Raw genomic sequence first — 26,221 nt, forward strand, 5'->3', positions numbered from 1 at the left:
ATGTGTGGTAAGTACTCAGCACAGGGTGAGTGCATAGTGTGGAGTGTGTACTGTAAGAGAGCAAGTGTCAGTATTACTGGGAAATCTCTGCACTGGGTGGTTATAAGTCTTTCCCGTTGAAAAGAAACTCGAAGGTCACACAGAATAGGATTGACTATTAAGAGAGTTGGGATTAAAATGAACAAGGGTGTAGGGCTTGCCAGAGGGAGGCCCGAGATTTGCTGAAATGGACTCAGAGCTGTGTTCCAGCGTGAGCAGCAGTGGCCACTGACAGCACCAGGCCTCCTCTGGGCTGGGAAGGAGCAGCCATCATGCTTGTGGGTGGGCCAGACCTTGGCCTCCTCTGGACAGCAGCACTGGCCCTCAAGCACGAAGTCATGGACTTGGGCCAGGTAGTCACTCTTTGCTCCACCTGGAGGACCTGCGTATGCCCTGGTAGTCTGATCCTATTGGCTAGAAGCCTGCATCTCATCTCCATCTTCTTTCCTCCACAGTCTTGGCCTTGAGCCTCTGGGAGACTTTTTTTTTTTAAAGACAGTTTTTCCTGGAGGCTTTTGATAAGATTATACAAGACAAAGGATGTCAAGGATCTAGCACTTAGGAGGCCTGGGAAGCGTCATGCCCTCCACCCACCAGAGACCTGGATTGCTATGGCCTTCACTCCCAATTAAGTGGTAAGTGGGGCTCTGAGGTCATGGCCACCTGTCTTCAAGCCACCCAGTCCTCACTCCAGGGCAGAGACAGTGTATGGGAACCATTTGAAGTGAAAATATGAACATTATTTAATAACTGATCTTTTGTAATAAACCATTTGAAAATATTTTACAAGGAATCACACACACAATATTTTACAAAGTTTCTTGACTTTTTTGTCGCTGTTGTTTTTCTGACTTGTCTGTACAAAATAGAACAACCAAAAAAAAAGGGCAGATAAAAGGAAATGGCCCCCCAGTCCCCCACAGATCCCCCGAGCCCGAGGTGAGGGGACAGCCAGGTCGGGTGGGTGATGAGAAGGATCAGACCCAGCTGGGGGTTTGACAACTACCTGATGGGGATTGCTTTGTCTGCTTTTCTGTTTTTTAAACTTAAAATATATATTAATTTATCTGTATATGTTTCTTTCTTTATTTTTATATTCTCCATTGAGCACCTGACTACACTACAGTTACACACACGCCCCTGCAAGACATGGCTGGCATCTAGGCTGGGTGTACAGCATGGGTGCCCACCCTGGCACCAGCAGTGGGCATGGACCATACACACACACTGAGAAAGCGACAAGCAACGTGACATTAATTAACGGAGCCATTAATTAATGTATCACCCTCCCCCCCTCCTCCCAGTCCATCTCAGCCCTATGGCCATATCCCCCTGCCCTCAGTCCCCCAATGGCCCCCAGGCTGGGATGCCTTTGCAAGAAATGACCAGAATGAATGGTGTGAAGAGATGTTCCCAGGCCCAGCCTGTGTATGTGCACAGAGTGTGTATATGTATGTGCAAGTGTGTGTTCAGCAGGGAGGAGCAGTTTGGCCAGGGAGTGTGTGAGTGGGAAAGAGACAGGCCTGAGTGTATAAGGGGCAGATTGGGGGTGGGATGACCCAGCTAGGAGTAATCAAGTCACCCCCGCTAAGGCAAAGGGTGATGCCTGGTGAGAGTTCCTCTGCTGAGGGGTGCAGGCAGTGGCATGTGGTCCCACTGGGGGCCTGACACTAGTGAGAAATGGTTACAATGAGCACCTGGCAGGGTCAGGGGCAATAAGGGGACACTGGCGGCTAGGTCAGGACAGAGGGGTCTTCACCCTTTGCCCCAGCATTTGGCACTGTTTGACATTCAGCTTTAGAGATGGGGGACCAGCTGGGTTACAGGTCACATAAGAGGTGGACGGTGAGCAGGAGATGGAGTGTGCACATGCCAACCTCCCACCAACCCCTCACCCCGTATAAGGCTTTGTGAGCCCCCACCCTCACCCCACCCCAGGGTGTGTGTGTCTGTGCACGTCTGTGTTTGTGTGTGTGCCCTCCTGGGTATGTCGGAGTCCAGTTTCTGCCCTCAGGGCTCCAGGTGTGTATGGGGTTGAGTCTTAGCCGGTGTCACTGTCACTGTCCTGCCACCTGCCGGGCTTGGGGAGGGACAGGTGGCTGTAGGCCTGAGAGAGGCAGGAGCTCATTGGGGGTTGCCCCAGGACCTCTCTCCTGCCAGGACTTAAGCTGGGATGCACAGGCCTCAAACTGCCCATCTCAATTTCCTCCATTATTCCCAGATTTAGTCCTGGGTGTAGCAGAAGGGCCAGGTTAGAGGAGTCCAACTGGGGCAAGACCTCGGTCTTCCACACAAAGGGAGCCTCGGGGCAGGGCGGGCTGTGGAGGCCTGGTTTGGCACCAGTACTGTGGCCTCCCTGGCCCAGCCCTCCGGGGTGGGTGAGTCCAGTGGGAATGAGGGGTCTGGGGACACTCTGACAGTTCAGCAGCCAGACGTGGCTTGGGGGCCAAAGACCTGCGGCGCCTTCCTTCGGGACCCCCCCTCCCCCCAAGGCGCAGATTCTCGGGGCCAGACGCACTCAGGTCCTTCAGTGAGGGAGGGGGGCGAGGCTCTAAGGTGGGAAGTGTGGGGCGAGGGAGCAGGGGAGCGGCGGGGAGGCCTGGTGGGGGGAGGGGCACTCAGAGGCGGCGAGAAGGGTGGGCGTGGACTTGAGGCTGCGGCCGGGGAGGCAGGCTCAGGAGGAGTAGCAGCTGCAGGGACACCAAGACGCCCAACGACGGTGGGAAAGAGGCTCCGCGGCCGCAGTCTGAGGTATCTTCCTGTGGAAAGAGACAAGGCGCAGCCGGTCTGCCCGGGCTGGGCGGGCAGCGGGTGCGCAGGGCCGCACTAGCCCTGGGGCAGGGGAGCTGCAGGTCAAGGCCGCCGCCCCCCTCCTCACCGTGGCGTTGTAGTCGAAGCAGATGTGTGGGCCTCTCCGGTATCGCGGTCTCTGCACCAGTTCACACTGCTCCGGGCCGTCCGCTGGGCATGGGTGGGGAGTCAAGGGGGCAGGCGGCACGGAGGGAACGCGCTGGGCGGGAGGGGCCGGGGAGCAGCGCGGGAAGGATACAGTGCGTCTCCTTCTGCAGCAGCCGGCCAGCCTCACACTGGCTGCACAGCGGCTTCTCTGCCACCACGAAGAGAAGGTTGGTGTGGGTGAGTCTCTGTGCGTGGAAGAGCCTGGAGGCAGCACAGAAAGGCGGGACGTTGAGGTTCGCCCCACCCCGCCGCCCCTCCCCTCCCCTCCCCTCCCCTCCCCTCCCCTCCCCTCCCCTCCCCTCCCCTCCCCTCCCTTCCCCGCTGCAGCCCCGGCCCGGCCCGGCCCCGCCCCTCTGGCCTGCTCAGCGCGCGCACCTGGAGCAGTTTCCGCAGTCGATGATGGCGTTGTAGGAGGCGTTCACCGAACCGAAGTAGTACTGGGTCTGTTTCATGACGCAGCTGCTCTCGCGCACCTCGGGGTTCCCCTCGGCCTCCGCGGGGTCTGCGAGGGTCCAGAGCCCCTCAGCTGCACCCCTACACCCTGAGCCTCGCTCAGCCGTAAGCCCCGCCCTCCCTTTGGAGTAGGTCTCAGATTGGGGAGGGGCTTTGAGGAGGGACCTCCAAAGCCCTACCTACCTGCCTGGAACCAGCTGTGGTAGATGAGACCATAGAGAAGTTGCTGGAACAAAGACCTGCAGGGCATGGGTCACCGAGTGGGAGTGGTCAGCGAGGCCAGTACCGTGCCCCATTTCTTTCCAGCCCTCCTGCCCAGGGAGCACCCTCCCTCTCCCATTTCCCCTGGGGACTCACCAGGCCGCAGCAGAGGTCCACCAGGCTAGGTTAAGGAAGTCTGCAATGGTGGGCTGCAGTGGAGAGAGTGGCATGGGCTCCCACTGCTGCCCCTGGACCTGGTTCACCCCCAGCTTTCTCGTTAGAGGTAGGGGGTCATCTGTGGGCAGGTCTCCCAGTCCCCCCATCTGCAGGTCAGGCATTGCTGGGGCTCACCACAAAGATGCCCCGGGGTGCGGCACCCAGGTTGCCCGGGGGCAGGGGGGCACAGGCTGCCTGATAGTCGTAGGACTCCTTGCGGGTGTAGAAGGAGTTATTGTAGAGTGCCAGCATCAGGTTGGCATCCACCTCACTGAAGAATCTGCCCACCTGGGGATGCCGGGAGGCAGTGGTAGTCACAGGGTTGGCAGTGCCATATCCCCAGAAGGCTCAAACCCAGACCCTCTCCTTCCACCCTCTTCCTGACCCTCACCTGGTCCCACTGATGGTTCTGGTTTGACAGCACCAGGAATCCCCCATCATCAATGAGGACACAGAGCAGGTCCTGAGAGGTGGGAAAGGGGGAGGAAGATGGGGAGGGGCTCCAGCCCAGCCTTTCCTCCATAGACCCTGGCAGTCCAGTAGCTGAGTGGAGGGGGCACCATTCCCCCAGTTCTGGTAAAGCTGTGAAGTCAGGGTGGGATGTTGAGACCCACTGGCTAAGGGATGGGATGGGCTAGGAGCTGCATTTGGGACTCAGGTGTCCAGGAGTGGGGTAAGCTAGGGTTCAGGGCACACGCACCTCGTTGTTAACCTCGCAGTCCATCTCACAGTGGCTGTTGGGGCCGCACTGCTGGGCAGAGAGCAAGGACCGTAAGTGCCCACCAGTTTTCCTCCTCCCATCACCCTTTATACATCGGGGACCCTGCCTCCCCATAGGCACCAGAGCCACTCTGAGTGGGAGGACTGGTAGGGGTTCCTGGGGACTCCAGAATGGGTGCTTCTGGGCTTACTGCCCTCATCCCTGACCAGATACCTTCTGAGGCTGGTCCTGGTGGGTACGGTTGCTGGCTAGCACCTTGAACTTCTCAGCCCAGGCCTCTAGGTCCAGCTTAACGCCTACCACTGTGGGGGAGAGCAAGGGGCCATCAATGCCCACCTACCTGGGCAGCACACTGCCCATTTTCTCTTTCCCTACCTCCGCCCTGGGTATTCACCTGCTGGCCTCAGTGTGCGTCCACCTAGGCTGAGCTCCACAGCCGTGCTGACGAGGATGCCCACCGTGTCATTCTCCAGCTCCAGCGGCCTTAACCGGGCTGGGGGTGGGTGAGGTGGGGTGGTCAGGAGTAGGGGCTGGCAGCCACATGACCACTCTGTGCTGGGCCCTGGGAGCCCAGGAACCCAAGGCATGGCTGACCTCAGCCTAAGCACCGGGCACCCAGCATAGCGTCTGGCACAGCCTAGCCCTTTCTTTATCTGCCCCATCTCAGCCAGCCAGCCTCGAATCTGAGAGGGACCTCAAAGAGCAGAGCCTCGCCCTGGCTGAACAGAGAAGCCTCAGCTTCCCACCTGCTGCTGTGCGCCTGGGAGGACACTCACCATCCTGTTGTGGGGGCTTGAAGACATAGCCATGGTTATCCAGGCTGCGGCGGTAGAAGCTGGCATTGAAGGGCTCAGGGGTCTCTGTCCAGTCCTCAGCTGCCCTGGTCACACAAGAGGTTGGTGGAGGGGTGGCTTGTGGGGGCAGTGGTCTCAGCAGATGAAAGAAGGCCTCTGGGCAGCGGGACAGGTGGGGTCCCAGCAGGGGCAGGGTGTCGGATAGTGGGGCAGGTCACTTACTTGTTGGGGAATACGCGAGTGATGCCACCATCAGTGGCGGCGAACACGGCCAGAAGGCTGTACCTGGGGGCAGCAGGGAGGTGAGGTCACAGACCTACTTTCTGCAGGGCACGGCCAGCGCCTCTGGGCCCATCCCAGCCTCCTGCCCCCACAGGCTGGGTGGTGCCTACGTGTTGAGATCCTGGTCCCGCCACACGCGCTCCACCAGCTGCTGTGTGATGCCCGTGTCCAAGATCAGGTTGTGCAGAAGGAAGTTGTTGCCTGGAAAAGGAGGGTTGGGGTGGAGGGAGGATCTTCTTGTGGATCCCTGCCCACTCTCCCCGCTACCCCCAAGGCTCCGAACCTTCCCCATGACCTGGCCCAGGACCTGTCCTTGGTTTGGGCCTGCATGTTTCCACACCTGCCCAGTCTCTGGGTTCCTCTGGGCTGCCCCCTTGCCGTCTGGCACTGCCCAGACCCTGCTGCCCCACCAGTCACTCACACTGCTTGGAGTCTGGAGTCACTTTCTCCATGAGCTCAATGAAGTTCTTCAGGAACTCAGTGTTGTTGTCTGAGGCATTCAGTTCCTTGCAATACTCTCTGGGGGTGGGGAGGGGCAAGAAGAGTGGGCTTGGGGGAATGCACAGGGCAATAGGGTTGAGGCTTCCCAACAGGCCTGCCTGGCCATTCGCTGAGAAGCCCAGGCCTCAGGGAGGGGCATGTGTATTCTTACAGGCTGCAGTGACTATACGCCCAGCAGGTAACCAGGTCTGGACAGGGGCAGAACTGACCTGCTTAAGTGCAAGAAGCAGAGAATGAGGGTCTGCTTCCACCACCCAAGCAGGTTCTCCCTTCTGGGCATGGCCCTGCAGAGCCTCTCACCTCTCCTGTGTAGCTGGAGCTAGACGGTGCACCTGGGAGGCCCCAGGAAATGCCTCATGGCTGGCTCGTCGAACTGTGTGCCATAGCGTTCCGTGGGCACAGTGGGTGGAGTCCTGACACTGGCTTAGTTGGTCTGAGACCTCATCCTGCTGCTTCCTGGCTGTGTACCTTTGCGCAACTCACTCAAGCTCCCTGAGCCTTAGTGTTTTTCATCATACCACAGAGGGTGTCACCAAGTCAGTGGGAACACGTGGCTCCTTGGATTGGCTGTTCCCTCTGCCCAGGGTGCTCTTCCCCCAGAGATGGACAGGCCAAATCCCTCACCTCCTCAAGATCCTCTCTGGGCTCAGAATGTGGGTCCAGAGAACGTAGGGGCTGAAGGGAGCAGGGAGATCTGCTTGGGGTTCTGCTCCCCAGGAAGTCTTGGCAAGCAGTCCTTCTAACCCGGTACATGGAGCTATCTTTCCTGCCTAATCCCTCATCCATACCCCTGCCACCAGAGACCTCCTCACTGGCCTGCATGGCAGCAACTTTGTGGGAAATTTTTAAATGCTCCTCTTCCCGAGGCTATGCTAGGGCCCAAAGCTTGGTGAGGGCACCTGGGACTGAATCTCAGTCCCCACTTGCTCCCAGGGCCTTTGTGCAGTACACAGCCTGCACTTCTGTATGGGGGAGAACACACCTGATACACTTAGAGTGACACCCATACAGCTGAACTTGGGATACAAGTCACCTGCAATCCCTCCCCCTCACATAATATGTACATTTACACTCACCCAACACATATTTATTGAGCTCTCCTGTGCCAAAGATACAGAGGTGACAAAAACAAACATGGTCCCTGCCCTCAGAGCTCCCTCAGGGTCCTGTGGGCCACACAGGCCTTTCCATACATTCCCACAGTCACCAATGCACACGGCCACCCCACATTTACACTTGGACTCTTACAAATGTACATGATGACTCACAAATACAAACACACATCTACAGAGAGTCACAGCGAACTTTGTGGGTGCATGCACGCACGTGCACACACATGGAGGTTAGGAGTGTCCAGAGCCCCCGTGTGGTACCTGAGAGTGCCCATGGATCTCTGTCAGTTGCACCCACCTGCCCTCATGCAAAGCCCAGGCCACAGGGGAGGGCTTCACCACCCGGCGGCCTGCTGGCCTCCTCAGATGTGGGCCAACAGACAGAAGGTGTGCACACGAGGGTGCATGCCAAGGATGGTCCAGGCCCAGGTCTGTGCTGGGCCCTGATCCCTTACTTTCCAGAGAGCTCTTCATAGTCCCCATCCCCTCATCCTCCTCCCGTCCTCAGTGAGCCACCACACCTAGATGGGGCACTGCCGACAGGGGCTCTGGCTGGCTCGGTCACCACACCCACACAAACACTGACTGACACGGGACAAGGACAGGTGCGGGGTGGGGGTGGGGTGGGGAGGGCGCCACAAACCAGAGCAGCAGCTGCCCAGTGAGGGGCGTGCTGCAGACAGCCGGCGCAGGGCAGAAAGGGCTCCTTCCTGGTGGCCTGGGAGGGCAGGGAAGGTCAACAGAGTCCAGAGCCCTCCCGTCCGAGGCCTGGTGGGAGCTGAAGCTATGGGCACTGGTGCCTGGTGTGCCTACATGGCCCAGGTATGCACACGGCCACACATACAGGGCTGTGCATGGCAGGGTGACACTGCACAGGACACAGACACATAGCTCCAGGCAGCAGTGCAGGAGGTGGGCCCAGGGAGGTCAGGTTGGGGGAGGACACCTCAGCAAGGCCACACGCAAGCTACCTGGGAGCAATGAAAACATGTCCTTCAGACTCAAAGCTGCTGGGGAGCAGGAACTCAAAATCTGCAACAGAAACGGGGGGTTATCCGGCGGGGGCTGGGGAGGCCGGAGGCCAGGGGTTCAGAGCTGACGGGGCTGGAGGGACAGGGAAGAGGGTGGCTTGAGGGAGGGAGACACCAGCAAAGAGGAAACCCGCCACTTCCATGTTCAAGTTCGAGCCAGAGAGAAGAGGCGGGCGGGGAGGGCCTGTGGAGACTACAGCATCGCAGGAGGAGGGCAGTTATAGCCAATATGTTGCCCAGGCCTGGTCCTCTGTCGGCAGTGAGTCCCTTGGCGTGGCTGTATATGCTTCCATACGGCTGTATAGCACATATACACGGACATACACACACACATATATATACACACACTGCTATATATATGCATGGTCTGGGGGAGGCACCAGTCTCGCTCTTATCACATCCATAATGGAAAAAACCGCATGCTGAGCTTCCTTCCTCCAAAGAGACTCTGAGGAATGGAACTGGCTTTTGGCTGCGGATTTTTATCTCTCTTTGCTGTAGCTGTTTGCATTTTGGTAGGTCTTGCTTTTATTCTGTGTCAGGCATCAACATGGCCAAACCGAGGGGGTTCCTCACGGGCACAGACAGTCCAACCAGAGACAGTGTGGGCAGCTGGGGGTGGGCTGCAGTGCATTGTGGGGGTCCAGTGGTCTTCCCTGGGGTAGGAGGCTGGGTGAGGGGAGATCCTTGAATGTTCCCACACTGTGAGAGGAGAGTCTGGGAGCTGGGAGGGCACAGAAGCGCTGCTCAAACATGAACACCCTCTTGGGCCGGGGGCATGAGGGCAGGTTCTGGTCTATCCAGAAGGCCTGTGTCTGGTCTATCCTGCCGAGGACCTGTCTGGGCTCAGAGCAGCAAGGGAGAAGCTGGGGGCTCCAGAGAAGGCATGGGGTGCTGTTGAGGGATCCACCGACTGGGCCTGTACGTGTGTGAGAGTGAGCACATATGTATGAGCGTGCATGTGCATGTGAGAGCACGTGTGTATGCATGAGTGTGTAAGCATGTGCGCATGTGTGCAAAGGTCCCTGTGTGGGTCTGTGAGTGAATCTGGGGATGTGGCTACTAGGGCTCCTCTGGGGCCTCTCCCTGCCCAGCTGGGCTGGCCACCTTGCTGGTCTGAGTCTGGGAGGTGTCCCTCTGTTCTCTTATTCTGGGCAATGCACCTCCCTATCCTTTCACCCAGATTCCAACCTCTTTTTTTTTTTGTTTTTTTTTTGCCACGCGGCATGTGGGATCTTAGTTCCCCGACCAGGGTTCGAACCCACGCCCCCCCTTCATTGGAAGCCCGGCATCTTAACCACTGGACTGCCAGGGAAGTCCCAGTGCTTTATTTTTGCAGAAGAGGGGTCTTCCCTGTTCCAAAATACTCCCACAGTGCACTGCAAGATTCTGGGGAGGGGGACTTTGGGTGCCTGGAGGAGCTGGGCAGTCACTGGTTGGACTGTTGCTTTCTGATAGGACTGTGAGGCAGGGTTTGGACACAAGCCAACAGGGAAGGGTTGGGGTGGGGAGAGGAAGAAGAGGAGAAAGAAAAAGAGGTGGGGGGAGAGGAAGGGAGACTATGCTATGGTTGTCATTGTTATCAGGGCCCTGCATTTCTGGGGTCACTGGGAGGGATGTAGGAGGGGGAGACAAGACAACTCAAGCTAGTGGGAGTAGGGCACGTCCTCCACCTCCACCCAGGCCAGTGGGGGCAGCTGGATCCCCTTTGCTGGACTAGGCTGGACAGGGCCACTAGGGCTTCTTAGGGAGACCCTACTTCCCCATGCGGACTGGGGACAGGACATCTCCCCATGGCTCTCCATGGCCCATCTGCCTCGGTGTTCCGTGGGGGGGCCTCTCTGTGCACCAGCGGCAGAGACCCTTGTGTGCTGTCCTCTCTCACTCTTGTTCTTTGCCAGGGACTGTGAGTTCACTGCCTACCTTTTCCCGAAGTCTCTGGCTTAAGTACCTCTGAGTGCCAGAATCTTTTTCTTCACCCCCAGCCTGATTCCCTCTAAGCTCCTTTGCTGGCCCTTGGGGTCCAGAAAGATCCCCTTCTGTTCCCAGCCAGGCCCAGGGGCCCTGAGTCTGCCTTTATTTCCCAGGGGAACACCTTCCATACCTGACCACTCTTCCCAGGAGCAGCCAGCACCCCAGGGCAGGGCTGGGCCAGTGGGCCTTTACAAAGTCACCAGGAGTAGCAGGGGTGGCAGGGGACAGGGGTTTCAGCACCTAGGCCAGCGTTGGGTGTGCCTTGCTCTCCTGGTGGCCTGGCTGCTGCCCTATCCTGCCCCTGGGCCCCAGGGTCAGGGTGTGGGGCTTCCAAAGCCTTCTGTCTCCCCTTGGGAGGGCCGCCAGCTTGTGGAGAGAAACTGGAGAGATCTGAGGAGGGAGAATATCCCCGAGGAAGCCTCACATAAGCCCTTTTGAGGACTGATCTACCCCCTACATCTCAGGCCCCTTGCCCTAGTGGGTGGGAGGTGGTAGAGAGCCATCTAGCCCTGTCCCCACTGTTGAGTTGTCTTGGAGGGACAGAGAAGGTGGGGTGGGGGGCAGAGGCCTGCCCAGAGGGAGCCAGGAGGATGAGGAGACGGCCTGAGCTCTCAGAACACGCCGGAGACCACCCTGCAGGCAGGGCCAGGGGAAAGGGCTGCTGGCTCTAATAGAGGTTTAGGGATCAGAGGAAAGGCAAGAACTAGAGGAGCCCGGGGGATGCTGGGGGGGAGCCCTGGAGAGCAGGGGTTTGGCTGGTCCTGGGCAGGGAGGGGGGCAAGCAGGGGCGTGAGGGCAGGGGGTGGGGTGGGGAGAGGAGGGTGCACTGGTTCTGAATATACTTGCCCTTCAGTTTGCTGATTGGCACTGGGACAGTCCACCAAGAGAGAAAGCGAGGAAAACAAAAACAACACAAACACAAAAACAAACGAAAAGGGGGAGGGGAAGGGGAGGGGCACAAACAATATTTTATTCAATGGCTGTTTGAATGAAAATATTGTGTCTCATCATCATACCGAAAGGAAACTTCTTGCAAAAAACGACATGAGAGAGAAAGAGAGAGCGAGAAAACTCAAAGGAGATGAGCCCCAGTCAGCCAGGCAGGTGGGGGGCGCCCGGTGGGGCCGGAGCCCCAGCCTCCCTCCCAGTGACCTCGGGCGGTGGGCAGGCGGGGCCACGGGCTCCAGAGGCCTCTGGGGGAGGCCCAAGGTGAGCAGGACATGCAGGGATGAGCCACAGGCAGAGGAGCGGGAGAGGGAGGGAAGGAAGGAGGAAGGGCAAGAGACAGGGAGGGTGGGGGAGGCAGGGATGAAGGCCCGAGGAAGGGAGCAAAGGAGGGGAAGGGGTAGGAGAGAAGACGGAGAGAGGAGAGTGTGAGAGGAGAAGAGAGGGGGAGAGACTGAATGGACAGTGGGAGGGAGGGGATGTGGGAGAGAGAAATGGAGGGAGTGAGCAGAAGGAAGCGGTAGGGAGAGAAGGTGCGGGTGCAGGGAGGGGAAAGGAGGAGGCAGGAGGGCGAGAGGGAGCGGGAGGGAAGGAGGAAGGGCAAAGGGAGAGAGTGAGGGGGCAGGAAGGCGATGGAGGCAGAAGGTGAGAGAAGAGGTGAGGAGGAAAATAAGGGAGGATGAGTGAGGGGGGACAGAAGAGGGGGCAGGGTGGAGAGAGACCCGGGGGTGGTGCCACAGCGGGAGAGCGCTGCGCAGGGAGCAGGGGGCAGGAGGGATGAGAGGAGGGGGTGTCTTCCAAGAACTCAGCCCCCAGGCGTGTGTGGGGGAGGCAGGCTAAGGAGGGAAGACACGGAGGAGGAGAAACCAAAAACAGAACCTCAATGGAAACCATGAGAGAATGGTCTGGAACCAAATCTGAGAAAAGGCAAGCATGCAGAGTTCCACAGACTTTCCGATGGCTGGTGCCCCAGCCTGCGGGCGCCTGGGGGGCGGGCAGATTGGGCAGGAGGGGCCGCCTGGCCGCAAGCGGCTGGCTATGCTGCCTGGGGCCAGCCAGGGTGCGGGGCAAAGGCGGGGGTGCAGGGCGCAGGCAGGGGCCGGGCCACTTACACTTGACCTGCAGGATCTGGTCACTGAGGTTGGCTTGGAGGTAGAAGGTGCTGTAGGGCGGGAGCACTAGCCCTAGGCTGGGGAGGAGGGGATGGGAGGAGCACAGGTCACTGCTGGAGAGAGGCGGGCCCCATTGGCACCCTCCTCCCCATGGCTTTGGAGCTGGGTGAGAGGCCCAGGCTGTGGCATCCCCTCCCCCGACCACCAGGGACACCTCTCCCTGGTTAGCTGTGAGAGATTCAGGGCCTAGGGGCCTGGGCCCTCCACTTCCCGAACTCTCCTGGAGGCCTCAGAACTCCCAGCCCCAAAGCAAATCCCCATCCCACCCCTCGCCCCAGCGGCCTCCCCCAGCACACCACCTGCCCAGCCAGTCTCCTCCAGCTGGCCAGCAGCAGACTCACAGGGGCAGAATACTGTCAGTGAGCTAGGCTGTGGGGATGGGGGTGGGGGTGTTGCCATGAGACCGGGGTCCATAGTCCCCAGAGACTCAGGCCATGTGAGAGCCAGCTAAAAGCAGGGCTGGCACTATCACAGTGAGGGACAGTCATGGGCTGGTGCTGGAGTGTGAAGGAGACCAGCTCTTGGGGCACGCAGAAGACAGTCAGTACACTCTCTGAGGCTGTGACAACTGCTGAGAGCAGGCCGGTGAACGTGCTGAGGATGACATCCTGCATGCACACATCCAGGGATACAATCCAAGGCGGGAGGGATGTAGAGAGGGTGGTGGGGAATGGGGAGGCATCAGATGCACTGTCATGTCTCCACTGTGCGCTCCCAGGAGATGCTGCTTGTTCATGAAGGGCCAGCGAGGGACCCTTGGGACTGAGCACCCAGGAGTGAGAAGTAAGCAGCCCTGGCTGCTGGGGCCCCACTGGGATCGTGGTCACAGCCGCTGAGAACTGGCACACGGGGGTGGGGGAGGGAGGGGCAGCTAGGGCTCTGGGGCTGCCCTGCCCCTCCCTGCCTGCCCAGCCTGGCTCCACTCACCTGTAGTTGGTGCTCCTTATAGGCACCCAGGTGTAGTTCCGCATCACCTCGTCTATGTACCTCTGGGAGAAGAGGCTGGGTCAGGTGCTTGGGGAAGCAGGCTGGGGTGGAGTGGGGGGTAGGAGGGTGCCCACCCTGACCTTCTGTCCCCCTTCTGCCACTTTCTCACCTCATCCAAGGACTTGACCAGTGTTCTGATCTGTTTGTGGCCCTTGTTGCCATCGATCATGCTCCGACGGATCTGGAAGGGTCAGAGACGTGAAGGGTGGGGCCCCTACCCTTCTCTGCTCTGGATGCCCGCCCCCATCCCTCCTCCTCTTCTTCTCCTTACCTCCTCCTTGTTCTCATCCTCCAGCTCTGCATCCAGGAAGTCCAGGGTCACAGGCTCCCGGAAGTTGGTGGTCTAGGGGAGGCAGGGCAGGAAGTCAGGACCTTCTCTCACAGGGTTTACCCCCCATCTGCAGGCCACCCATCTGGCTCACCTGGGGCTTGAGGTTGGGATGCAGCAACACGTAGCCATTCAGGTCAATGGCAAACACGTAGCCGTTGGCTCCAAGCTGGGGGTATAGATAGAGGAGCTTAGGGCCTGGAGGGTTGGGCAGGGATTTCCTGGGCTCCAGAGCTCTTCCTCATCCTGCCTCCCACGCTGCTGGGGGGTGCCATCTGCCTTCCTGGGTCAGGGACCCCAACATGTCGCTCGGCCCCAAGCCTACCTCTCAAGCCAAGCCCAGCAGGCTGGTGCCCCTCATGCACTAGCCCTGGCCCATGCTGGCCAGCTCTGTGGGACCTTAATGTGATTTGGCCTTCTCAGCCCCTCCCCCGGGTTCTCATGGCGCTATCAGTCAGCGGACCCTCTCCACCTCCACTGGCCCCACAAGGCTGCTGTTGCCCTCCCCTCCTCTCCCCACTACGGCCTCTTCTTGGTCCCCATCTTGGTAGACCGCAGGGGGACGAGTGTACCCTTGGACTACCTGGGGTGTCCCTTCCAAGTGTAAGGGAAAGAAAAGCAGGACTCTGGACTCACCCCTTAGCTCTCTGAGGCAGTTTTCTCACTGCATATGGAGGCCAAAGACTTGGGGCCTTCATGTGGCTCAGGTTTAAGCATGCTGACACACATCTCCCAACCTTTTCACAACCAAGTCCCAAACTCTCTTTGCCATAGGCCCTGGGTCAGCCACACTGATCTGGCCCCTTCCCTGGCTTATGATTCTGTTTTTCACCTTCAGGCCTTTGCCCAGAGAGTTCCCTTTGCCTCCAAGGTACGCCTTCACCTCCTTTCTACCCAGGACACTCCTGCCTATGTGACGGACCAGGGGTCGACAAACTAGGGCCCATGGACCACATCTGGCCCGCTGCCGGTTACTGTACTGCTGTGAGATAAGAATGGTTTTTACATTTTTAAATGACTGAAAAAGAGGGATTTCTATTTCATGACTTGTGAAAATTATTTGAAATCCAAATTTTAGTATCTACAAACAAAATTGTATTGGAACATAGCCATGCCCATTTATTTATGTTTCGTCTCTGGCTGTTTCCTCAATGCAGTAGAATTGAGTATGAGTATTTAGGCTGGCAGAGACTAAAATATTTATAATCTGGCCCTTTACAGAAGTTTGCTGATCCCAGTTTTGGGCCCAAGATCACCTCCTCTGGAAGCCTTCCCTGACCGCCTGAACTCGGAGAACTCCACAGAGGTGTGGGAATCCTCATCAGCCTCTGCTGAGCCTGGCTTGTGTCCACAGGAGAGGCAGAACAGGGAGATGGGCAGGTAGACACTCACCGTGTAGTTGGGAGTCAGCCTCTTGATGTCATTCAGAGCCACGTCAATGCCCATCACGCCCAGGATCAGCTGGTTCTGGGAGCAGAGGCAGGGGGTCTGCAACAGGCTCAATTCCATGGGGGGAGCCACCTTGCCCAACTGCCCATGCCCATGGCCTCAAGCTGCTCTCAAGCTGCTGCCCCTGTCCCGTTTAGAGGCCTGCCTATCCGCGCTCCATCCCAGACCTGTTTTGGGCATGCACAGCTCTCCCCAGGCATGACTAGCCCTTCCCCAGTGGGGAACCTCACCTTCTTTTCCCCAGGGCCATCCTGCGTCAGGTTGAAAACAGGGAGGGTCCCTGTCACCACCAACCCCAGCCCCTGAAGGGAGAGGAGGAGGATGGGTCAGACTCCTGTGGCCAGCCATGCCCCCACCCTGAGTGTTCAGAGCAGGGGTGTGGGGACAGGCCACTTCTCTTTCTCCTCTGTTTGGTTTACCACCATAAGGGGGCCCGCATGGGACCTGACCCTGTGGGCACATCCTGGGGGGAAGGTCACCAGCCCCACCCCTTCCTTGCCCCGAGGCCTTACCAGTGCATCCTCGTACACGTTGGTCCATTGAACCTGCTTGGCCTCCTTGCCCGCCAGCACCATGGGCCTGCCCAATACATCTAGATATTCCTGGGGAGGTGGTGGGGGCAGGGGTGGGGCGTCATGAGTCTGCCCCTCCCACTGTATCTTCCCGGTCCTGCCTCCCCATGTGTCAATTAGCCACCAGGGGGCGCTCTCATCACACAGCAGCCCATGGTTCCCACGACCCCGCGAAGCAAAGACAAGGGGCTGGGAGGAGGGGCGCCCCCACAGTCTCACCTGCGTGTTGATGCGAATGGCACCGATGGAAGGGATCTCAAAATAGTAACCTGTGAGGGAAGGGGAGGCAGAGGTGGGCCTGGGTGCTGCTTGGGATCCATGGCACAGGAGGCCCTGTACCCTGGGGTGTGTCTGCAGCCCTGACTGGTCTCTTAGGTTCCCTCTCTTTTTGGTGTCATTTCCTCTGAACTCATGTGCCTTTAGTGCTCCCTGCCATTACCCTGTGAATGGGACCAATGACATGGAAGGGGCTGTGAGTGTAGGGGTTTAAGGAAGCAGAACTGGGATGAAAGGAGGAGCCTGAGGCCTGAAGTCCCTCATTCTAGGATGGCAGTGACATTCAGAGTCCACCTGGAGGCCAGGCCCAATTGCATGGAGAGTTGGATTGACCAGAAAACAGATGCAGGCGCAGACAAGCTAGGGACAGATGAACAATGGACAGATAGGTGGAAAGAGGCTGAGTCAGATGGACAAGTTAGCCACATAGAGAGATGACCAGTCACATATACAGAAAGACAGACACTGGATGAACAAGCAGCTGGAAAGCTGGACATATGAAGGACATGTGGACAACCAACCCAATGGATTGGCAGAACACGGCAGGCAGGCCCTGTGGCAGTGACACCCGGACAAGGTACCTTTGTTGGTGCAGGCCATCCACTGCAGGGGTGTGACGTCGTAGTTGTGCTGCCCCACGGAGAAAGTAAACACGCGCACCTGTTTGGGGCTTGAGGTTACTGCTGTGGCCGCCAGAGGACAGCCCTCCCCTGTACCGGGCCAGGTCAGGGCAGCCCCCACCTGGGTTGAGCCTCACCGTCCGGTTGGGCCAATTGTACTTCTCAAAGACGTCCTGTACGCGGTCCTCACCGCCGTCCGTGAACATCATGATCATCTTATTGCAGTTGGCACGAGTGATGTTGGACTGGGCAGGAGTAGGTGTGGGGTCAGGCAGCTTTCAGCCCCTCCCTGGTCCACAGGTGGGTCTCCTTCCCCGGAACGGGCCTGGCCCTCTGGCTCCCCTACCCCACAGTTGACAGTGCTATCTGCCCAACCTACCTGATGGGTGCTAACAAGGTCATCTATCTTGATTTCCCTGGTGTCACCAAGCCTGGGCCCTTGCCTGTCCCTGGCCACCCGTTCACCCACCCAGGGGGCTCACATTCTGCAGCTGATCGAAGGCATACTCAAAGCCGGCCTTGTAGCCTGTGGTGCCCTTGGCCACCATGCCCTGCACAGCTTCCTTGAACACCTTCTTGTTACGCACGTTGGCCTGAACCAGGTGTGTGAAGCATGACACAGGCTGTGCCTTTTCATTGAACTGCAGGGACAGTGAGAGTGGTGAGTGGCCTCAGGCTGGCCTGGGCAGGCAGGGGTTGCATGGGGCAGGAGGGAGTGCCCGCCTACCGCCCTTGCCACTCACGGAGGCAACGTTCACATAGTCATCATCGGAGAGTGTGTCCAGCATCTCACAGACAGATGTCTTCATCAGCTTCAGGGTCAACCCGCTCACGCTGCCACTCCTGGGGGGTGGGTCACGGAGGCGCCTGGTCGGCCTCAGGTGTTCTCCTGCTGCTTCCCCATCATGTTCCCCAGAAGCAGATTCTAGTCCCTAGCCCCGCCCCCACCCCACCCGCCAGCATCGCTCACTCACACATCCACGATGATGACCATGTCCTTGGGCGACGAGGCCCCCTGGATATACCTGCCCAGGAGAAGCCTCAGTTAGGGCCAGCCTCACTGAGACCTTGTGGGTTCTTCCTTCCTTCACCCACATACTGATTCAACATGTTTCTTTTTTTTAATTTTTTTTTTTTCGGTACGTGGGCCTCTCACTGCTGTGGCCTCTCCCGTTGCGGAGCACAGGCTCCGGACGCGCAGGCCCAGCGGCCATGGCTCACGGGCCCAGCCGCTCCGGGGCATGTGGGATCTTCCCGGACCAGGGCACGAACCCGTGTCCCCTGCGTCGGCAGGCGGACTCTCAACCACTGCACCATCAGGGAAGCCCAATTCAACATGTTTCTATTGAGCATCCATGGCATGGGTCAGACAGGGTTCTAGGCACTGAGGACACCGCATTTAATAAAGCAGACAGTCCTTGCCCATGGCATGAGTGACCTGGTCCCCCAACATGTGAACAACCCCAAGGAGGGGTGAGCAGGTGATCCAGAGAGGCTAGGAGGCCTGTTCCATGGCCTCAGTGGCTTGTCATTTCCCCTGGCCCAGGCTGAGGCACCAAGGGCAGAGTCATAGCTGCGTATGGGATTGAACAGGTGGCAGAGGAGGAGGCCAGGGAGTACTGCAGGAGAGGCAGAGCAGAGGGTAGGGGTGTCTAGGGCTCAGATGGGTACAGCAGGGGCTGGCCAAACCCACGGAGGACATATCCACCCTCAGGAACCCCCACTAGCCCAATCCCTCAGTCCCGAGGGGGTGGAGTGCCGGGCAGTGGACGGGGGGCAGAGGCAGCTGGGAGGCCTGCCTGGGTGATGGGATCCATTTTCCAGTGGCAACGATGTGTGAAATGAAAATTGGATAGAGCTGGCTGCACCCTGCTTGGAGGCCTGGTTATCGGGATGGAGGGGAGCAGGCGGGAGAGCTGAGGGGTGTCCCTGCCCAGCCCCTCCTTGCTTGCTCACCAGGGTCTCCTTCGGACATCGTACAGGTCGATTTTCTTGGGGGCTCGCCATGGGGTGGCTGTGGGAGGAGAGGAGGTGACTGGGGACAGGCAGGGAAGGGCCTTGGGCTGGTAGCAGGCCTTGCAGGAGTGGCCAGGCCACGCTACAACCAGCAAGGTGACCGTCCTGCCCCACGCACCCCAGGATGAGGGGGCGGGGAGATGGAGGAGGGTGGGGTGCTGAGTGGACTGGGGAGATGGGCTAGTGCTCACCTGGATAATAGCGAGTGACTCCCGTGGCACTGCCGAAGACCTGCCACAGGAGTGTGGGGTCCTGCCTGCGGTTCTCAATGAATACATTCTCCAGGGCCTCCGTCCAGTTGAGCTCATTGAGGATGACGGTGGCTAGGGGGGAAGCAGGGGGCTGGGGTGGGAAGCGCTTCGGCTGTTCCCGCGCTGAAGCTCATCACAGCGACACCCATGCATGTGCCTCTCACTTAGAAAGCCTCACCTGCTCTCTGCCTACCCAGGTCTCCCTCACTTCCCAGGGCTCAGCTGGGGCTGCACCAGCTCCTCCAGGAAGACATCCTTGTTCTCATCCCAAGAAACAGCTCAGCCTGCCCTTCGGCCAGGCTCCACATGATCAGGCAGGGCGGCTGTGGCCTGTGGCCCCTGCGGAGGGGCCACCCAGGTGGCAGGGAGCTATGAGCTGGGATGCCCATCCAGCCTGCTGCCTGGAGCTTGCGGCTGGTCCCCTGGGAGCTCACCCACTCAGCATGCACTCCGGGCTGCAGCCACAAGAAAGCAATTAAGGGCTCGATGATGGTGCTGGAATTATTCAGCTATTAAGGTACCTGATAAGCTGGAAGCCACTCAGCTCCATGATTAATCAACTGGGGCCAGGAGCAGGCAGGGGTGGGGGCGGGGGCTCTCGGAGGGACACGGGCTGTGCAATGATCCTGCTGCAACACTGTCACGTGCACTCCCACACACACACACACACACACACACACACAGCCTGCGCTTGTATACTGCATGCAGGTATACAACAGGTGTACCTACATCTAACCTCTGTGTTTCCAGCCGGATGTGTCATCCCCTCACCCCCAAACCTACCTGCCCAGCAGCCTCACTGCTGCCATGGGCACAGGGTCACACATGCTCATACCTACACACCACTCTGCCCTTACAGGAGGACACCAATGGGTCCTGCTTTCACAACCCCCTACCACAAGTTACCCCACCCTCCCCCTCCCTCAACCTCTGTGGCTGCACAGGTGTGACGCCCTGGCCAGACCTAGCCCCCCACACACAGAGCAAGGCTTCTCTCAGATGGATGGACTCCATCCATCCGGCAACCCGGGCAGAGACTTGGGATGGCTTAAGCAGTATGCAGCCCCCCAACTCAGGACAGCCCTAAACCTGCCCAATGTGTGTGTGTGGCACATGTTCTCACATGTGCAGTGTACCTGTCTCTGCGTGTGGGAAACTCAGAAAAAACAGCAGGAGTTGGATACCTGCTACTGCCAGGCCTCTGTATCGCACCCCCTCCCCTGGGGGCTACTTCTTCCTCCAACTTCTCCCACCTCCTTTCTTTCCGGGTGGAGCCCTGACACCATCACCTCTCCCTGAAGATCCACTCCCCAAACGGGAACCAGAGCACGTCTTCCAAAGGCTCTGCTCTTCTTTTCAGAGAAGAAACCCTTAGAACAGATGAAGAGCTGTGATTTATTTTTTACTTTATTTTATTTTTTGGCTGTGCCGCCTGGCATGCAGGAGCTTAATTCCCCGACCAGGGATCGAACCCGTGCCCGCTGCAGTGGAAGCGCAGAGCCCTAACCACTGGACCGCCAGGGAATTCCCAGAGCTGTGATTTAAAGATACAAATGCTCCAGGCTCGGCCCACAGCTTAGGGGGTGACAATATATTCTGGGGCATTCTTCCCTCTGCTCTCTCTCTCCAGACTGGGGGGCCTCTGCTGTCTTGTCTGCTGCCTAGTCCTCCCCCTCTGCTCTCACTCCCTTCTCTCTGGCCCTGCAGCTTCCCTTAACTGACCATAATGTGAAAACAAAACACATTTCTAGCATTGGCTGTGCCTACTGAACAGTATGTTATGGTCCCGTTCCTAATTTAGAAACTTAGTGAGTTGTACAATTTCTATTTTTCTCTTTAAGGAAAAAATAAAGTCAGGCTCTCAAATGTTTCACACAGTACTGTCTGCCGTGGGAGAGTCTGCCTGGCAGGTCCCACCCCTCACTGGACCTCAGTTTCCCCATCTGCACATGAGAGGCTTAGAGCAGACAGACCATTCTGGGAGCCCCTCTAGCTGCTGCTGGCAGAGGGGTGTCCCTGACTCAGGTCAAGGGCCGAGAGGAGACCCGGCTGGGCTGTCCCTTCAGGTAGCCATGACCACATGCACGCTCACGCATACACTGTGAGACACGCTTGTGCACACACTACAGCCCCCCACCTGGAAAGGGCGTGCTGCTCAGCCCTGTGACCACACACACACACTCATGTGCCCACACCCTCAGATCACACTGAGCTTGGAAATGGGGACCATGCCCCCCTCAGGCAGGCGATTACAGATTTAATTAAAAGTGACACAGTAAATAAAAAACATATAAAATGTAATTTGTGTGGGTAGCGAGGGGTGACTGGGGAGGGCGGTGTGGTTCCTGTTTTAATTAGCGTGCCTGCCTGTGATAGTGCCCCTCGACTGGCTCGGGCAGGTGGCCTGTGGGTGGCCCTTGTAGGGTGTGGGGGGCATCCACCCTCACTCCTGCCTGAGGCTGCCCAGAAGGCCCAGGAGGGGCCTCCCTGAGAACCCTGGAGGATCCCCTGCTTTCTGAAGTCCACGCAGAAGTTCTGGGACCTTTGCTTCAAGAACCTCCACCCAGTGGGCCCCTTGGATTCTGAGGCTACCCTGTCGGTGCCCATAGAATTGTGTCAGAACCAAGAGACTCCGGGGCCTTAAATCCTGCAGCTAGAGTTCCCCATTCAGTGTTTGACTCTTGGCCTCTTCTCCCTACACCTCCCAAGTTCTTCAGGAAGTTCATTCTCATGTCTGACTCAAATCCTTCTAGCTGTAGTGACCTGGTTTCCCCATTGTGCAAAGCTATACTGTCCCTGGAGCTTGGCATCTCAACCACCCTCTACTCAATCCCCCTGACCTCCATCTCCACCTCCCCCTGCTCACCAGGGAGAAGGAGGGAGGTGTAACAGGGTTGGTGTCTGTGAATGAGAAGTTGCTCCCTGTCCTGTGCCCATCTGATGTGGTAGGTCCTCAACCCTTCCTGCATGGGGCCAGGGAATGGGAGAGGGTAGGGAGGAGCTGCTCTGGGGACAGGTGGGGACTTGGCCCAGCACGTGGGGGAAGAGTTGTGTGCATGCATTTGTGTGAGCCCGTACATGCATAGGGGTGAGAGGCTCGGTGTTTTGTGTCTTGCTGAGAGTTAGCGTGAGGCTGTGCCTGAGAGTGGCTTGAGGCCTGCATGTGGGCAGGTCTGAGAGGTGAGCATGTGTGACCCTGGGTGTAGGGGGCTGAAAGTGGATGGGCACCTGGGACCTGGCAGTGCCCAGGCAGTGGGCCTTGCCCCCATGGTGGGTGGGAAGGGCTGCTCCCGATCACTCTGCACACTCACAGCCTTTGTAGATGTCCGTGGGGATCTGCACAGCCGTGTATGAATAGTTGACCTTGTTCTTGAAGTTTGAGTCCTCAACGAACTCCAGCCGTAGGGTGCTGGCCTTGGACCCCCTTTCCACATCCTCACTCTCAGGGTCGTCCTGTGGAAAGGGACCCCCCAACCATGGCAGTGTCAGGGCTGGGAAATGGTGGAGTGGGGTTGGATAGAACTGCAGGCAGTGGGGCCAGAATCTAGGAGATAGGGGCATCTCAGAATCAGAGACTACTGCAGAGACAGAGATGGAGAGACACAGGGACAGAGAGACATGGGGTATGGACCCCTTGCCTGGAAAGCCCGTGACACCCACCTGCCCCACCCACCATCCCCACATTTGCTAAACCCAAATTCCAGAGACAGGACCAAACCAAGCCCTTCCTCACATCCTTGAAAACCAATTATCAGCGAAGGAGGCAAATCTTGGAGCTAGAGAGGAGTGGGCTGCAGACACCCTGCTCATAAGAACTTGCTCTGTGTAATCACAAGGCGGCCTCAGCACCCCGTCACAGGAGCTTTGCAACATACACCCCACAACTCGGTCCCACCTATCCCCTGCATGGAGTTCCTTTGGCACCAAGGAGAGGGCCCTAGCCCCATCTGGGGGAGGGGCACCACCCCCTGCAGCAGGGCGGCTCTAGGGGCTGAGTTGGAGAGCGGGGAGTCCGTGGGAGAGCTGGGCTCGGGTCGGGGCTAGCACTGAGACCTGGTAACATCCAGAAGGAGGGTCTGTGGTGCCTGCTAGCAGAAGGACTATAAAGGCCCCCACTGACTTTCTAAAATGAGTTGCAGCCGTCTGACAGGTGCCAATTACAGCATCTCTCGGCCAGGCAGGCTGGGCATGCGCCGTGCGCCCCTGCCCACCACCACAGGCTGGCAGGAGTGGGTCTGCGACTATAGTGTTGATGCCGCAGCCGAGGTGGGGGGTGGGCAGGCACGGGTGCAGGTGTGCAAGGGGGAAGGGAAGATGGAGGTAGAAAGTGAAGGGGAAGATGAAGAAAAGCCGGATGGGGAGGCGAGGAGAGATGGAGAGCCACGCGAGGTAGGCGCAGAGCTGGGGGTCTTTGTGCCCTGGGAGGAGGGAGTATAAGCAGCTGAACCAGCCACACGTTCCCTCGCTGCCCCTCAACGCCCCTGTGACCACCTTCAGCACCAGGATCAGCTCATTTCCTCTCCCCAGTGGATCTCACGTGACGGCCGACCCCACTGCTCACTGGGTCCTGGTCACACCCCTCATGTTCCTGCCGCCAGGCTGTCTGTCTGGGGAAAGGGTGATCGTGCCTCCCCACCCAGCCAGCTGTGCTCTCCTCCCCCAGGGAGTGCTCTGGGTGCACCCTCAGGCCTGGGGAATGAATTACTGCCTGGATGGTGGGTGCAGCTGGCTGGAGGGCCTGCAGCAAACACCCTTTTCATCTATCTCTTCAGTGGATTTTGTAACAGCAAAATCCAAGCCATCTACTGCCCTGCCATTGCCCCTCACCCAGTGTGCCACCCCTCTGCCCACCTCGGCACACCCTAGCCTCCTAGAAGCTCCTGGATGCTAGGTAAAGCTGGGGCAGGCAGCTGCTGAGCATGGAGGCCAGAGCAGGGAGCCGGCCGCCCCTGAGGTGTGAGCCACTCACGTTCTGCTGGGAGGAGGGGGAAGTGCGGAAGAAGAAAGCCCCCGAAATGTCAGCGGCAGATGAAGGGCGCTGGAAAATTTAATCTCCCAACTTTCCCAACTAATGTGACATTTGGATTCTGTTCTGATAAGCTATCAGCTGGCGAACTTTTTCCTTCCTTCTTTCCCTCCCTACCCCCACCTTCTGGCTGGTAATTTAAAAGTAAATGGTCTAGAAAGATCTCTAACTGTACCTCTGGCAAAGATTAAAAAAACAAAACAACGTAACAGACAGGAGAGTTGGGGAATGTGTGCGTGCTGATATTTATACTGGGGCTGGGAGGGCTGGGATTTTGGCCTAACTGACCCTGGCCCAGCCCCACCCGGGGTGAGTCTCCCTCCCTGTGCTGTCCCTAGCCCCCCCAGCAGATGTCCAAGGGGCTGGGGGCAGGGAGTCAATGATTTAGAGCCAGGAGTTGGGGGCTGCTGGGAGCAGGGAGTCCAGGGAGGGGGCTGGGTACCAGACTGGCCAAAGAGACCCCTCAGTGTCACCCCAACGCCCAGGGGCTTTGTACGGTGGGCAACTGCAGTCTCCTGGTTTATATTTAATGCACTGATTGCTAAAATTACAGCCCGCTGCTGAGGGGGGTAAGGAATTAGATTCAGGGTCTAATTAAAGGTTTGTTCTTCATTTGAATTTCAGATTCCAGCTTTAATTTTAGCAACTTCTCTGGGAGCCACGGAGGCTCAGCCAAGGGGGAAGCACACCTGCTTTAGCCCACCCACCCCGCCTTCTCTGCGGCCCTGCCTGCCTGCCCTCCTGACGGCTCACCAAGGCCAGCCTGGCACCACAGACCCGCTGCAGGAATCCCTTCCTGCCTGCCCACCTCTTGGTGCCACTGGATACCTCCTGCTCGCCCCAGGCAACCCCCCAGGCCAATAGGCCCAGGAGTGGGAGCCTAGCTGTTGGGTCTTCTGCACCAGTCAGCACAGGTGGGGCCCCAGAGACTGAGTTGTGACACCTCTGTTTACAGAGGAAATAACCAGGTTCAACTACTTTTGCCTCAAAAGCAGGCAGATGAATTTGGGCCTCGACAGGTTCACCAAAACAGTCTGTTCCATGTGCCCTGCACCCTCAGACACTCTTGTCTCCTCTGTAGACCCCCTCACACCCCAAATGGTCACACTTTCACGTGAGTCCTCTGGTGACAGGGACCTCTCTCTGTCACAGGGCCACCCAAGCAGACGTGAACCAGTCAGTGAGGCAGAAGAGCAGTGTAGCTCTGGGTTCTCCGGTCAGTCCCAGCACCACCACTTCCGGGGTGGTGACCCCTGATGAGTCAGAGCCCTCTCCTTCATCTGAAGAACAGGCACAGGGACTGGGCTGCCTCTACAGCTGGGGTGAGACTGACTTAGCCCAGGGCCAACACTGATCATGGGGCCAGGCCGTGGGGTGGTCAGCACGCGGAAGCCACTTTCCCCTCACCACAGGGAAGGGTACCTGCACTCACCTGAAACACACCTGCATCCCGGCCCCGCCTGCCTACCTCCAGGAAGCCCTCGCCACCTGCTCCCTCTCTGCCCTACTCTCGCAGCACTCAGCATCCCTCTGTCCTCCCGATGCTGGTACTTGAACTGACCTAGGGGAGGAGGTCCAAGAGCCTCACCACCCTGCCCAGGGATGGGGCTGGGCCCGCCCCACACTGTACAGTGAAGCTGTGCCCCTTGGTGCCACAGAGACACGGCCCTGGAGGGGTCAGGGCCTCTAGGGAATTGTGGGAGGTGTAGGGCGGGGACCTGTGCACCACAACTCTGCAAGGCCAAGCTCAGAATGCTGAAGAGTGCTGAATCCTAACACTCATTTTACAGCTGAGGCCATGAGGTCCCAGAGAGGGGGGTGTGGCTCTGGCAGCTCCCCGTCCCTGCCAGCACGGGTGGGGGCACTTACCAGCTCAGCGTCGGCCTTGGCGTCATAGTACACTATGTCTTCCTCCTGGTGGGGAAGAGATGCCTCATCACTCATGGTCTCCTGAGGTGCGGCCAGGACCCCCAGCTCTAAGGCCTGGAATGGTCCCCTCAGATTCCTCTGGGGCAGAGACCGCCCCCTTACCCATCCAGAGCTGCCATCCAGGGAGGGCTGGATGCCCCACCCACACCCCAGCCAGACCGTCCTCAGGAGCTCTCACAGGCACCAGGAGGATGTGGTACCCCGGGTCGGTACCCCTGGGGCTCCCTGACTCTAGCATCAGGGTCTCTGCACTGCAGCCCTGCTGGGAGGTAGGGTTAGAGCCAGCCTATCTGCAGAGACTCTGGCTGAGGCAGTACCAAGGGAGAATTGAGGAAGATGGAAAAATAGAGCCGAGTCTGGGAAAGAGT

At 58.4% G+C, this 26,221-nt stretch overlaps 1 protein-coding gene across 4 annotated transcripts in view; it reads right to left on the reverse strand.

Annotated features, from left to right (window-relative positions):
* Positions 1–1,992: 1,992 nt before the first annotated feature.
* CACNA2D2 (calcium voltage-gated channel auxiliary subunit alpha2delta 2) overlaps positions 1,993–26,221 on the reverse strand; it is a 137,780-nt gene continuing 113,551 nt past the window's right edge. Inside the window, exons 5-39 of one of the 4 annotated variants that reach the window (XM_060021454.1) lie at positions 25,794–25,838; positions 22,210–22,351; positions 18,839–18,970; positions 18,588–18,645; positions 17,606–17,656; positions 17,375–17,474; positions 17,114–17,272; positions 16,769–16,876; positions 16,593–16,671; positions 15,955–16,004; positions 15,676–15,765; positions 15,394–15,465; positions 15,107–15,181; positions 13,809–13,883; positions 13,658–13,729; positions 13,496–13,567; positions 13,327–13,388; positions 12,340–12,416; positions 11,129–11,149; positions 8,249–8,309; positions 6,086–6,183; positions 5,775–5,865; positions 5,605–5,667; positions 5,365–5,468; positions 4,983–5,081; positions 4,802–4,890; positions 4,568–4,615; positions 4,259–4,330; positions 4,003–4,155; positions 3,808–3,860; positions 3,634–3,689; positions 3,373–3,499; positions 3,089–3,198; positions 2,918–3,000; positions 1,993–2,798 (exon numbers count right to left, since the gene is read on the reverse strand). In XM_060021454.1, coding sequence (XP_059877437.1) covers positions 2,658–2,798; positions 2,918–3,000; positions 3,089–3,198; positions 3,373–3,499; positions 3,634–3,689; positions 3,808–3,860; positions 4,003–4,155; positions 4,259–4,330; positions 4,568–4,615; positions 4,802–4,890; positions 4,983–5,081; positions 5,365–5,468; positions 5,605–5,667; positions 5,775–5,865; positions 6,086–6,183; positions 8,249–8,309; positions 11,129–11,149; positions 12,340–12,416; positions 13,327–13,388; positions 13,496–13,567; positions 13,658–13,729; positions 13,809–13,883; positions 15,107–15,181; positions 15,394–15,465; positions 15,676–15,765; positions 15,955–16,004; positions 16,593–16,671; positions 16,769–16,876; positions 17,114–17,272; positions 17,375–17,474; positions 17,606–17,656; positions 18,588–18,645; positions 18,839–18,970; positions 22,210–22,351; positions 25,794–25,838 — 2,988 coding nt within the window. In that variant the 3' untranslated portion in view covers positions 1,993–2,657. Of the gene's footprint in view, positions 2,799–2,917; positions 3,008–3,088; positions 3,199–3,372; positions 3,500–3,633; positions 3,690–3,807; positions 3,861–4,002; positions 4,156–4,258; positions 4,331–4,567; positions 4,619–4,801; positions 4,891–4,982; positions 5,082–5,364; positions 5,469–5,604; positions 5,668–5,774; positions 5,866–6,085; positions 6,184–8,248; positions 8,310–11,128; positions 11,150–12,339; positions 12,417–13,326; positions 13,389–13,495; positions 13,568–13,657; positions 13,730–13,808; positions 13,884–15,106; positions 15,182–15,393; positions 15,466–15,675; positions 15,766–15,954; positions 16,005–16,592; positions 16,672–16,768; positions 16,877–17,113; positions 17,273–17,374; positions 17,475–17,605; positions 17,657–18,587; positions 18,646–18,838; positions 18,971–22,209; positions 22,352–25,793; positions 25,839–26,221 lie in introns of all 4 variants that reach the window. The other 3 variants (XM_060021456.1, XM_060021455.1, XM_060021453.1) reach the window with 3 other exon arrangements.

Source organism: Delphinus delphis, chromosome 10 (genome assembly GCF_949987515.2).
Source record: "Delphinus delphis chromosome 10, mDelDel1.2, whole genome shotgun sequence".
Classification (NCBI taxonomy): Eukaryota; Metazoa; Chordata; class Mammalia; order Artiodactyla; family Delphinidae; genus Delphinus; species Delphinus delphis.